The sequence below is a fragment of the Hippocampus zosterae genome, chromosome 6 (assembly GCF_025434085.1).
Source record: "Hippocampus zosterae strain Florida chromosome 6, ASM2543408v3, whole genome shotgun sequence".
NCBI lineage: Eukaryota > Metazoa > Chordata > Actinopteri > Syngnathiformes > Syngnathidae > Hippocampus > Hippocampus zosterae.
The window spans coordinates 3,867,838-3,881,264 of NC_067456.1; the positions used below are offsets into that span (position 1 = coordinate 3,867,838).

General features: G+C 47.2%; 2 protein-coding genes across 2 annotated transcripts in view; both read right to left on the minus strand.

Moving 5' to 3' along the window:
• Positions 1–578: 578 nt before the first annotated feature.
• egr3 (early growth response 3) lies at positions 579–12,720 on the minus strand. The gene is made up of 3 exons (XM_052067466.1): positions 11,450–12,720; positions 7,225–7,809; positions 579–5,460 (listed from the first exon to the last, which is right to left on the minus strand). Exons 2-3 carry the CDS (start codon positions 7,376–7,378, stop codon positions 4,382–4,384), a joined length of 1,233 nt encoding a protein of 410 aa, XP_051923426.1. The 5' UTR covers positions 7,379–7,809; positions 11,450–12,720; the 3' UTR covers positions 579–4,381.
• A 147-nt stretch (positions 12,721–12,867) lies between these two features.
• LOC127601820 (phosphatidylethanolamine-binding protein 4) overlaps positions 12,868–13,427 on the minus strand; it is a 48,113-nt gene continuing 47,553 nt past the window's right edge. Inside the window, exon 7 of the mRNA XM_052067489.1 lies at positions 12,868–13,291. Within this exon, the coding sequence (XP_051923449.1) occupies positions 13,200–13,291 (92 nt within the window). The 3' untranslated portion in view covers positions 12,868–13,199. The remainder of the gene's footprint in view (positions 13,292–13,427) is intronic.

Genomic DNA, 13,427 nt, shown 5'->3' on the forward strand with positions numbered 1-13,427 from the left:
GAGAAGAAGTGAGAATGTTGGAAGGACAATGTACCTGCTAACAATATCTTGAACATCTGGCATTTCCTGGCAAAGAAGAACATTGCCATGCTGGACCAACCTCCCCACTCACGAGAATTGGCAATTGGCGCTGTATCATCCTTCCCCCCCAACCCTCTTCACAAGGTCGAGGGCATCATCAGGGGACCTGTTTTGAAGACGTGGAGGACGGAGACCTGCTCGTGAGAATCCTTCCAGGAATGCATGAAGGCTGGGAAAATGCATTCAAGTGCTGGGCAGATTTCATAAAAGGGAAAAACTTGTCGTTTGGATCAAACTACCAGTATATATATATTTAAAAAGTGGATAAATGGATGTGTAGTGGACCAAATGCTCAGTATGCAGTATCTTTCTTTATTCAAGTACTTACATAGAAATGACAAAACATTTGCATGACAAGTAAACAAGGATAGAGTAAAATTCATTTCAATATTCAGCTCGTCATAAAAGGACCTTATTGTAAGGTAATAGAAACATGAAAATTGTCCAAAGACACCCACGACATGTCAAACAAGACTTCTTGTTTTTCTTTTAAAAAAAAAAACAAAACAAAACAAAAAAAAACCTAACGGAACAGTTATCCCAGTGTGCGTCTCAAATTGTCCAACTTGGAATGGTTCGTATCGCATTATTCCCACCCGTTGTATTTTCATGCATAATAAAGAAATGAACACCGCCCACACCATCGGGCAGGCAGCGCTTGGGAATGTTTCCGTGCACATGCAAACATGTGGATATACTGCCATGAAAAGGAAACACAACACAACAGAAAGAAAACAGTGCGCGTGTGAACACCGTAGTGTTGCCCTAGATCAGTGTTTTTCAAACTTTTTTTTTACCCCCCCCCCCCCCTCCCTCAGGAAAAGCGCTGCTTGGCACCTACTCCTCCAAAACCATTGGTAACTACTCCCAACAGAATCCAGTGGACTGGCTGAACTTCAAAGGTTGTGCAGGTTTGAAATTGATAAGTCCTTTTTTTGGGGGGGGTGGGGTGGGGGGGTTAGCACACTTTGAGAAACACTGGCCTAGATAGCCACGAGATCCCTGAAGCCACCCCGTGAGTAGCCTGAACTATCTACACACAAGCCCAGTCGGACAATTAAAACACAAACATTAGCATACGGCTGCCTTCCACTCGCAAGCAGACTGAGGTCACATTATTATTATTATTTTTCTCTGTGATTTGGAGTTTTCATCGCATATTGTTTTTGATCAGCCAACCCTGCAACCCAGTTTGGCACCAAAATGGCTGCTGATGTTGGACCGTTTCCAACATGGAGCCGAGAAGGAAGATGAGGCATATTCCAACCCTCCAGTTTTGTAAAAAATATAAACAATATTGTTCTCGGAAAAGGGCCGTTTTAATATTCTGTTTAAAAACAAAACAAAATGAATCAATAGGATTCACACGGGGCGGGGGGGGGGGGGGGGGGGGATTATTTTCCTGCTACCACCAAAGTGTAGAAGTGAGGGGGTGGGAATGAGGGAGAGCATGAATCCATCTGTTCATTACAAAAACAAAAAAAGACAAACACAGTCAAGAGGATGCGACCGATGACATATTGAATATGTGAGGTTGTAATTACATGGCTTCATTTAGTCATGGAAAGAAAACAGCTCGCCGCATTCCTCAACACAATGCAACGGCGAGGAGGCCGCAGTCACGATATAATTACACACGTCCATTCTCACTAAGTGTCAATTTAACAATAGCATTTTTTTCTTCTTCTTTTTGGTCAAATATATTCAAAAATCTCTTCACGGAGGTGGGGAACCAATCACCCGCGAGCACCTTTGACCCAGGCTGTGAAATTCTCCAACCAAATGAAACCCGTCAGAGGGATTGCGATCAAAAAAAAGCTCAATTTCGTCCGCACATGCTCCGAGTATATAAAACAAATATTAAATCCATTGTTAAATGCGATTTTTGGTTGTCAATTTACAGGAAAAAAAAAAAGGTTCCCCACCCCCGCTGCATTGTTCACTGGCTAATGCTCGAAACATCAATACATTGAACAAAAATAGTTTCTCTATCTACTCACATCATAGACGATATTGCTTTGTGCGTACTGCATGGGAATAGCTGCTACATGACATTTCTTCATGGAACTCTCGCCAACGACCCGATGGTGACTTCAGTGATTTAAATCGAGCCCGCCGCCCCCCCTACCCTATTTTTAAAACATTTTAATGTATAGTTAATCTTCAATTCTCTGGGTTCCTGTTCATTTATCCATGCAGATGAGTTGAGAAAAGACCCCGTGAGGCCCAAATAATTGGAAAGTCAGTGGACACTCGCCAGGAAGCTCGGCAGTGAAAACTGGTTGTTCCAGCAGAGAGTGACGCTTCTCCTACAACGTGCTCTCTGTTAGAGCGCTTGTCCGCAATCTGCGTTTCATCCCGACTTCTCTATCCACTCGCCCGCCCTTGATGACGCCATGTAGACAAGTCTCGCTCCAGCACAATGGACTGTGTCATTTTACAAGCGCTGCTGATTGCTCCAAAAAAAAAAAAAAAAATCTGCCAGCCCAACTCGATGGTTCTTGAGAACATCGATAATTCGATCGTCCATAAAGTTCGAGGAATCAAATGACAAGTAGTCTTGCCGCACAAATGGGGATATTCAGCCCAAAATGCGCGTTAAATAATGTCATTTCACTTGACAGCTCGTGGCCTTTTGGCAACCGACGTCGGATTCTGCCGTTAGTTTCCCTTTCTGAGTAAACTCTGCTGATTTAATTGTTTCGTTACATAAGTCGAAAAGAAAAGGGGTCAGCATTTGATGACCGGTGATATAGAAACCAATTTGTGGAAGAAGCCCAGTGTGTCTTTTGTTCCAAATGTGAGGGAAGAATACGTGATGTGTGTTTTTAACCTCCTTTCAAGCACATTGGTCAACTTAAAACCACTTGGAGGAGGGCGGCGGGGGAGGGGGGGGGGTTGATGCAGAAGTTCAGGAGATAAAGCAGTGGTTTAAGCCTTCTGCAAAGTGGAAGAAGAGTTGACCAATGAATGGAGGGTGCCCCAATTGCCCCCCCCCCACTTATATTAAATGACATATTTGAATTAACTTTAAAAACTATCCTCCATCAGCGTGGACCGCAAAAACAAATGTAAATCTGGTCCAAAAGCAAGCGAGGAAACCCTTTTGTTAGCTCAGTCGTCACGTTAAAAAAAAGAAGAAAAAAAGAAAAAAAAAGAAAAAGGATTTGGATATTGAATTGTTTTTTTTTTCTTTCTTCTGTTAGCTGCCCATCATTTGGATTCTCAAACCAGCAAATGTGTTTTTCAAGAGTGGATGTCAACACTGGCAAGTATAAGGGAAAAATTCAATATCCTGCCCGTTTGCAACACAATGTCGCATATTTGTTGTGGTGTCGTGTCACTGGAGAACTAAGAATGGAGAGCGTTGGTGCAAGTTTGATAAAGGCACCCCTTTCAAATAAAAAAAATGCTGTCTAATGAAAAGTACGGATCCAAAAGAAACACCAGTGTTTGTTTTTTTTCCGATTGTTTTTTTTAAAAACTCAAATAATTCGCAGTTGTTGTGTTTTTTTTTTTCACGCCACAGCAAGGAATTCTAAATTGGCACGCAGCCACGTAACCGGCACGATCCATGAACCATTCGCTGGATATTTCGACGTCGTCAAATGAGAACGGGAGATAGTTTGGAGTCTGGCCTTTCTTTGAACCTTGCGTGGAAGCCGAGCTCGCTCATGTTATGTTTGGCAAATATCAGGCACAATAAAAAAAAAAAAAAAAGAACAACAAGCTTGGCTGAGTTACCACAATACGTTTGGCACATTCATTGGAGAAAACAACATTAAAAAAAACACTACACAGTAACAAAAAAATCAATTAAAAAAAAAAGAAAAAAAAAGAGACAAGTGCCACTAATTCGGTGTCCATGACAGTACACAAACACGACCAAATTGCACTTTTCAACAGCCTAGTAAAATGAATGCATACATCTCAGACAACTCACCCTTTCGCTTTTGCTCCTCTCATTCTTTACTCGGATGGTTGCGATAAATTTTGGCTTGCTCTCAGTTAAGAAATGTACAAAAAGTGGAACCGGGGGCAAAGCCAGCCTTGATGCGCAATAGCCTTTTGGGGGCGGAATGTACTAAGATTCTCTTACGTCGGCACGGTAGGCCCCCCCCCCCCCCGACCCCCCTTTTGCTCGGACCAACGGCTTCCATCGCCAAACAGACGGACGGGAGTGAGGAGAGGATGTGAGCGAGAGGAAGAGTCACCTGTTGCTTTTCTTCTCCTGGACGCGGCCCCATGGTCCCGAGTCCTCATTGGGGTCAGACTCCAGTCCGTGCGCGGGTAGTGATGGTCACGAGGGCCCCATGGTGGGCCCCCCGCAGGCGCCGGGCGGAGAACCGTGGTTCCCGAGCACGCCGTTGCCTTTGTCGGAGGGTTTCTTGTCCTTCTGTTTCAGGTGAACCTTAGCGTGTCTCTTCCGCTCGTCGCTGCGGGCGAACTTGCGGCCGCAGAACTCGCAGGAGAAGGGCTTCTCGCCGGTGTGCGTGCGGATGTGCGTGGTCAGGTGGTCGCTGCGGCTGAAGGAGCGCATGCATATTCGGCACTGGAAGGGCTTGTGGCCCGTGTGGATGCGCAGGTGGCGCGTGAGCTCGTCCGAGCGCGAGAAGCGCCGGTCGCAGTTCTCCGCCGGGCAGGCGTGCGGACGCTCGTGGACGGGCGTTTTGCTGGGCCGGTTGGGGTACTTCCGCGGTCGGATGGGCTTGAGCGTCAGGGTCTGCGGGGGAGGGTGGTGGGAGGGGGCGTGCTGCTGCCCGCCGATGAAACCCGGGTGGATCTGCTGCTTGTCTTTGAACGCTCGGATGGTTTCCAGAGGAGTGATGGGCGGAGGGTTGACCCGGATGGGGTCCATAGTCTGAAAGGGCTTGTGCTCCATCACGCCGACTTCCCCCTGGTGATGGAAGAGGTTGTAGTCGGGGATCATGGAGAAAAGGCTGCCGTCCATGGAGGCTTTGGACGTGGAGTGATAGTCGTTGGCGGGGTACGCCAGAGCCGTGCTGGTGGCGGGACTGTGGTGGAAGGACACCTGGTCCTGGTACAGCTCGCCGCACGTGGAGTAGGCGGGCAGCGGCGGGCCGTAAACCTGCTCCATGTCCGAGTTCTGTCCTCCCATCCCGGCCGCCGAGGACGGCGTCTGGGCGCTGGCCGTGCCGGGCGACGGAGAGACGCCCAGGATCCCCGCGCTGACCAGGCTGATGATGTTGTTGTCGGAGCACCAGCCCGAGCCGCCGATGCCGCCCGAGGGAGGCGTGTCAAAGGCGAACTTGCCCAGGTAGGTGACCGTCTGCCCGCTGCGGTTGGACTGGAAGCCGGACCCGTAGTGAATCTCCGCGCCGGCTTTCTCGCTTCCCATGCCGATATCCATGATATTGTCTAGGTTAGAGCCAAACAAAGAAAGAGGTCATCCGCACGGGTTCCTTCAGCGTCGCTCGGCGCACACTGTAAAAAGTTACACGAATTCACCTCGCAATCAAAAAGAAGTTGGAGTTTCATACGGAGAGGCGACTGCCGTCCGAGCGCTAAAGTCAAGCGAAGTGAATCGTGCATCTAAAGCCGCGGCGACTGTCCCTCTGCGATCCCGCAAGCCCTCATAAATCACAACCTAAACACCCCCTTTGATCCAGCCATTGTGTCGCTCAGGAGGGCAGCCAAGCTCAGTGGTAACATCATCTGACTTCCTTAGAGGGGGGGCGGGAAGGGAGGGGGGGACACCTCCCGCACCATGCGTGCTCACTGATTTGACACACATCTGTACATAACAGAGGAGGAGTGGGGGACTTTTAAGCATTCGTGGGCTTCACGAGATTGGAACATGAATGTGGAATGAATTTGATACCTTACACCTCAGAAATAGGAGGCATTCATTTCACACACACCCACACACACACACACACACACACAAAATGCAAGAACAGGATGCGATTTAATATCACTCCTTGTAAATTAAAGGAATGTAGCTAACGGGAAACCTTAAATGCTTAATCATCATATACTACCGAATGACCGTTGCTATTTTAAAAGCAGTTTTTTTAATGATGGATGCCTCATTTCACGGGTGACATTTTTAAACAGAAATATGGATCATTACGGTGCATTCCATTATATTTGGAAGAAATAACGCATTAGGTGGGAATGAAGAGAACGCACTTGCTGTGTAAAAGCCGTTTTATAATTCTGAACTTTTTTTTTGGTAATTGTCTCGTTTTATTCTTTTTTTTTTAGGGCAGACAAATGGCACGTCTCACGTGTAAATAATTTGCCGTCACCTTTTAATTTAACATTAATTATACATAGGGTGTAGGCGTGTGAGATATTTATACGTGAAACCGTGCGCGCGCGCGAATAGACGCATCTATATTTTTAAGACGTTGCTTTTATTTGTCAGCACAATTTAGGTGGGCGTAAATATTAAAATCTTGACGTGCGCAGCGCGGGGATGAAGACGCGCACACAATTGTTGCAGATTGATTTCCTGCCAGCGTGCGCCAACTGCGACGATTCACGTCGGCGGAATTAATAGGAAAATAAACACGATCATGTGGATTAAGGTGGAAAACGGGGGGCCTCGCGGTTTCGGCGCACGAAAGGAGGTTTCGCGCGGGCCTTGCGTGCAGTCTTGTCGAGAAGAACGAGCGGCGTCAAACGTCAGCGCTTGTGATTTGAGAAGTCGGCGTCCAATAATAGCTTGATTTTAAATTGTGAATGCACCCTTATTTAAAAGTCATTCCAACGGTCACGTTTCCGTCGCTTGCCATAAATCGGCGGTCTATGTGGGAATTTTCGCTATAGTATCTACAAATCGTAATCACGGGAATGCGGTATTAAATATTATCAAATGCGGGAGATTTTTTTAAAATGATCTGTGATTGTATTTATGCCACGTCATAAATAAAAACTTAAATTTAAGCAGTGACGGAGTTCCACAGGTGCGCGCTGTTGCCGGGGGCCGGCGCGCCACTCGGGTCACACTCGAGCACCGAGCGGCGGAATGCGCTCGAGGAGCAGCGCGCTAACAGGTGCTCCGGCACAACTTCTCGCGTACTTCCTTCTCTCATTAAAAAAAAATAATAATTCGGCTTCAGTTAAAAAAAAAAGACAGAATAAATGCAAGAAGATGAAACGGCACTCTGTTCTTACCCGTGTTCATCTGCGAGTAGTGGTTAATAGATTCCGTGCTGGTGAAAATGTTCATCGACGTGGGGACGTCCTCTTCGGGGTACAGGCTGTCGGGGATGTTGTTTATTAGACTGCTCATGGTAAGAGGAAGCTTCTCCGCCACTTTCACGGTCATAGCACTGCGAGTCACTCCGGCATGGGTGAGAGGAGGGGGGACCGTCGTGCCCGTATATCCCCCTCCGGGAGGCAGTTGCGAAGAGTCGGGGTCCGGCGGCGGCGGCGGCGGCGGCGGCTCCCGGTGCCTTCCGAAGTTTTTGTCGTCGTTTTGTTTATCTCCTTCCAGAGGCGTCGCCACTTCCGTGTACCCCGGCGGCTACTGTGTTATGACCGACGTGGATACCTTTTGTGAGCTGCTTGTGGTTCCAGTGTGGACTGTGCAAAAAAAAACGAGTGTTGGCGGTGTACTTGCTCTATTGGAGCTGGCTGGGAGACTTCAGTGTGGCGGCATTAATAGTGGGCTGGAACCTTGGCGTGACGTAGATGCCCATATAAGGACAGAGAGCTGGGCTCCTCAGGCTCCCCGCGCGTCAGACAACCCCGTGGAAACTGCAAGTGGAAGAAGGAAATGGCTTCGGGGGGTAAGTGGGGCGGGCACGAGTGTGTGATCACCACTCGCCTCGCACTTCAGAGGTTGCGGGTTTGAAATCCTGTTGTCCGCGTGCTTACAAAAGGTTCACGGAAGACCACCGATGCTGAAATGTACTTCCATCAATTATTTGTTTGAACTTAAATGATATATATGTGTAAATAAATACACTTCTCGCAAAATAAGTCCCTTGTTCCTCTTTTGTTTACCTTTTAAATAAGGCAATGAATGGGGAATACCATGTTTACATTGCATGGCTTTCCTGTTCTTCCATCAATTTGACTTATTTGACACGTTTAAACTTCGTAAGTGGAACGTTTGGCTACAGAAGGAAAAAAAAAGACAGCCAACATGCACGGACAGCGCAGGCTGACGCACATCACCGGTTTGTCAACAAAGGCAGCAAGGCGCGCTTGCTTTGGCTGCCGGGGTTAGGTCGACCCACGTGACCGCCACAACGTGGAAACTCCAAATAAGGAGGCGTCCGGTCACGCCCCTCCCCGCCTTCCTCTGCCCTATATGGACAAGTTCCGGGTTAAGTTGTAGTGGAAAAGTGATCACAAGCCGCAGACAAAATGACTGTAGACAAAACGTCACGGCGCCGATTTTGCCAAGCAAAGTTGTGGGAAGGAAACACGAGTTAAAAATATCGCAACAACTTCTCTTTTTACCACACTGTATATACTTTATAAACAGTACATGTCAACGAAAGGGCAAAACTGTACATGATGCATTTTATTTTGGACTAGGGATGAAAAAGCTTTGCATCGAAAAAAAATACCCACCACAAGACTGAAAAGGAAAAGTGAAAATTCAGACCCAAGAAATTAATAATAGCTTCTGAATGAAGCACGAGTGTGTAAAAAGAGTGTAGGTTGGTCTGAATCATGCTCTGCGTTTTGGGGGCTTACACACACTGTTGTAGTGCCGCGTGTGCTGATTACCAGTGTGGAGTATCCTTCTCCCCGTCGCAGGTTGGCCACTCAAAACAGGAAAATAAACGATGCTATTAAATTCAGTTACGGGGTTATTGGCGTCTAATAATATTGATCGACTTAAACATACCGTTGGCGGACTCTACAGTGCGAATCTGTCTCAAAAACATAACCATACAAAACTCTTATGCAACGCTAGTGTGCAGTAAATCCCAGATTTCCTTAAATAGCAGCAAGGTGGATTGAAGGAGGCCTTTGTGCGTACACTAACACACAAGCAGTCGAGCGAGCGACTTTATAACAATGAAAATAAGGCTGGCTTAAAATACCATCAACAGCACTACTCTTTACAACCATTCTCGATGCAATCTGACTTTGCGCTGAAAATATGCCATGTCTATTTAGCTTCTATCAGATCATCTATAACACCAGGGAGAGAACTGATTAACAACATCCATTCATCTGAGTGCGTTTACTGGCTCTGGCAGGTGCCGTCGTTTTAGTTAGCAGCCGAGCTCATGTCAGCTCAGCGTCTGTGATTGACAGTGTGTGTGTGTGTGTGTGTGTGTGTGTGTGTATTTGTTTTTCTCTTGCCCTTGAGAGGAAGTATCTATTCGAGGAAAGGTGTTTCTGCTCAAGTGGACCCCGCTTAGAGTAGGAGACACCATTTGAGGAAACCTGATAAAAGAGCGCTGTGGTGTTTATCAATGCAAACGAATAAAACAGAGCACGTTGTCCATGATAAACATCCAGTGCAGCCCATATCGTCGTCATCCATCAGGAGAGATGCGCGCGGCTAAGTGATTGTTTGCTTGGAAAGTTGGCCGGCTCAGATGGTCCACCTGACATGTACCCGTTCCTGTTCTAGAGACCATTTCCAACACGGCGTCACGTGGGATGTTTGACGGCACCGTCCTGGCTCATTTGCACACAGGGATTCCATGGAAGTAATCACCATCTACAGCTCATGGAAAACCCAGGGCTACATAGTCAAATCACCTTTTCTTTTTCCAAGCCTCAGAACGGAGGCTCAAGCTGTTCCTTTAGTGGTTTTTTTCAACCCCCAAAATAAAATTGATGGTTGAAACTATTAAATTTTTGTTTCTGTAAATACATTCATGATAATCTGACAGTAACAGAATGTTTATTTAATCCACTATAGATGGAGGACAGTGTTTATTCGGCCTGTTAACTCATTGACTCCCAAAGACGTTTTTAAACGTCTTTTCAGAGTTGGTCTGGAATTGGCTGGTACTGAACGAGTTAAGGGATGCAGGGAGTTGACGCCATCATATCCTATCGAGTGACAACCATTCAAACTCGCATTCACACATTGAGTGAGTGGGAACTAACGTCGGGTGCATCAACCAATTCATCGTGGACGATTATTAGAATTTAAATGGAAATGGGATTTGAAGCGGCGGCCCGGTATCCAGTGGTTAGCACGCCGGCTTCACAGTGCAGAGGTACCGGGTTCAATTCCAGCTCCGTCCTCCCTGTGTGGAGTTTGCATGTTCTCCCCGGGCCTGCGTGGGTTTTCTCTGGGTGCTCCGGTTTCCTCCCACATTCCAAAAACATGCATGGCAGGCTGATTGAACACTCTAAATTGTCCCTAGGTGTAAGTGTGAGCGTGGATGGTTGTTCGTCTCTGTGTGCCCTGTGATTGGCTGGCAACCGATTCAGGGTGTCCCCCGCCTACTGCCCGGAGACAGCTGGGATAGGCTCCAGCACCCCCCGCGACCCTAGTGAGGATCAAGCGGTTCGGAAGATGAATGAATGAATGGGATTTGAAGCCAAATAAAATGAAACGTTTAGAGAAATGTCTAAAACAGAAGTTGACTCAACAGAACAAATTGAATACTGGCCGTCTCCAAATTGACAGGCCGCATCCTCGGGAGGCCGCGTTTCCGGCCGCATGACATCACTTCCGGCGCGACGCGACTGCAGGTGGTGTACAAATTGACATGAAGCCTCTCCTTATGTGTTGTGTTGTATTCATTCATTCATTCATTCATTCATTCATTCATCTTCCGAGCCGCTTGAGTCATTTTATGTGAACTGTTCTTTTGATGGCGGCGCGGGCACCCGCAGCGGCTCCTCTCTCCCCTTTGGTTGAGAGGAATGACATTTCATATGCGCTGTACGTCGCACACGTTTGACAATAAAGTTGACGTGAACTTGACCAAATTCGCCACGGTTTATGCAGCCTGCGAATTTGGAAATAAAGCACGGTCGAGTCGCGCGAGAAGTGACGTCATGCGGCCTTCAGAGGACGCGGTCTGTGAATTAGGACACTACCGCAGACAACATTTTGCTCTGCATTAGATTCCGAACATTCACTCTTTAGTTTTCATGTGTGGGTGGGGGGTGGATGGTAGGCTAGTGGAGGTGGTCGGGGGGGGGGGGGGATCCTTGATGAGAAATTATATCTAGTTGAGGGACACATTTACGTTTCTGTGGATGTTGGCTAATCAGGGCAAGGAGTCACTCTTTGAGGAATTGTGGGCCCAAAAATGTGTTTCACTCTTCATATTCTGAGGAGCCTTAGTGTCACAAACACAGCCAGGGGAGACACCTTAACGCAACAACAAGTCAAAGCCGGCATTGCATTCTCCAGTGTTGAATGTTGATTAAAACAAACAAGCGGTAGTGTGAGTGAATTTACCTTGAGGACAATATTGAAATCCCACGGCACAGCCAACATTAGGTCACTGCGCAGCGAGACAATAGCGTCACAAATAAAGCTTGTTGATGTCGCGTTTCCGTTCCCAATCCTCCAGTGAAATCAACCGGCACTCTTAAACGGTGAGAAAGAAAAAGTCATTGCGCTTTATTAGATCACTTTTGTCTCGGTTAGGCAACACAGTTGATTAAATAAATTGGTTTTAATTAATGTCGGTTGGAATACATTAGGAACATATTAAATACATTGGCAATATTCTCAAGGGTGGCGCTTGTCGGCGAACGACCGCTGTCAGTCTGTCAACACCGCTGACATTTGGGAGTAAAAATTAAAAAAAAAAAAACGCACTCGAGGAAGCCGGGTGACAAATGCAGTCGTTTCTGGCAGCACGGGGGCGAGATATGAATGGAAGCAAAGCGGCGGTTTTATTTTGAAAGTCAAAATCTTGGCAATGCACCGGATTGCTAATGCAGTCCAAGTAGATGTTTTTTGTTGTTGTTTTATGTGGGGATTGGTGGGTCGGGGTGGGGGGTGGGGGGGTTAGTTCTCTTCCATTTGGCATGTTACACAATGAGTGTGGGATTAGAGTCGATTTGCCCATTGTGAAAATGTTTGACAGGTAAAAATCGAGGTGGAGAGTGACGATATTCCACCCGATGGATACTTAACAGTTGTTGTGCAGCTTTGACTGCCAAGTCCAGGAAGCAAACAAAGCGGACACGGAACAAAATTGATCAATGATCTCCGAGGGTTCATCAGAAGGGCACACAGGAGTTTACCGAGGCTGGTTTATCCACCAAAGGAACATTACCTAACGCCCGCCCGGACCACTGCGGAGACACCGAACCGAGGTCAATCAAAAAGCCCAACCGAAGATCGATCATCACAACATCAAAGTCGGCGATGGAAATCCAGACATCTGGGGTATTGATACGAGAACCATCCCAGAGGAGAAGTGCCGGTTAGAAACCGATACTCCTCGCGATTACGCTGAGCCACCCTGCTACAAAGCGGCACGGGAGTTGGAAAAGTATCCGCGAGTGGAAGGCTTATAAAGTTGACCTTCCAGGTGGATCTTTTTGCCGCGACTCTCCAGAGTTCAAAATGGAACGGTCACGTCAAAAGTCAAGGACGCGCTGAGATAGCGGGGGGGGCTTTTACCTCAGGAAATCAATCAAAAGATTTCATCGCCAAGTTACTTTGTTTCCAATTGACAGCGGGCCGGGTGGAAATATGTAAACAAACGTGGTAAGTCCCCTCACCAAATAAACTAGAGTCCACAACCCCCCCCCTCCCCTCCCTGCCACCCTGTCACTTTTAGTTCCACTGCAACATCCGGTTGTGCTGCGGTCTCGGTTTCACCTCCTACTTCCTTTTTTTGGTTGTTTTTTTTTTTGGGGGGGGGGGGGCCGTGACGTGTTTCCTCCCCTGATTTAGAAGCAACTCTTTCCACGCCGGCTTGTGATATCACGGGCCCTTTTCCTTTTCTTGTCAGGCAGCGTTCGGAAACTAATAAGAAATCCCCAGTGAGGCCGAAGCTTATTCCGCAAATCTCGCACGACGGGATCATGTGATCGTCAAAAGCCACCAAGAGGGGAAAACAAAAAGAGGAAGCGGGATTGTAATGCGACGAGAAAGATAAACAGACTCATACTACTCATAAGCTTGAAAGTGATTCCAATTCCTGTTGACTGCGCATCACCGCGGGTCAAGGACACCTTTGAGGGGATCTTCAGTCTTTGTAGTTTTGTGTGAGAAACTGCACCCTAGCCACAGGCTCTCCCAGTTCAAAAAATGAGACGAAGGCGTCCAGTCTCCATTGACCTGACAGGGAGAGACACATAGAAACATTTTGTTTTTGTTTGGTCGTTCGACTTCTTCCTTTCATAACTTTGCTGCTGTGAATTGGCAATTTTCTCCATTGCGAGACTAATAAAGGTTTTCTTATCTTATCTCGGGC

Coding starts and splice junctions, on each gene's coding strand:
- egr3 (XM_052067466.1), bottom strand. CDS start 7,378: ATGACCGTGAAAGTGGCGGAGAAGCTTCCTCTTACCATGAGCAGTCTA. Junction 5,461..7,224: donor CTACTCGCAGATGAACACGG/GTAAGAACAGAG, acceptor GCTCTAACCTAG/ACAATATCATGGATATCGGC.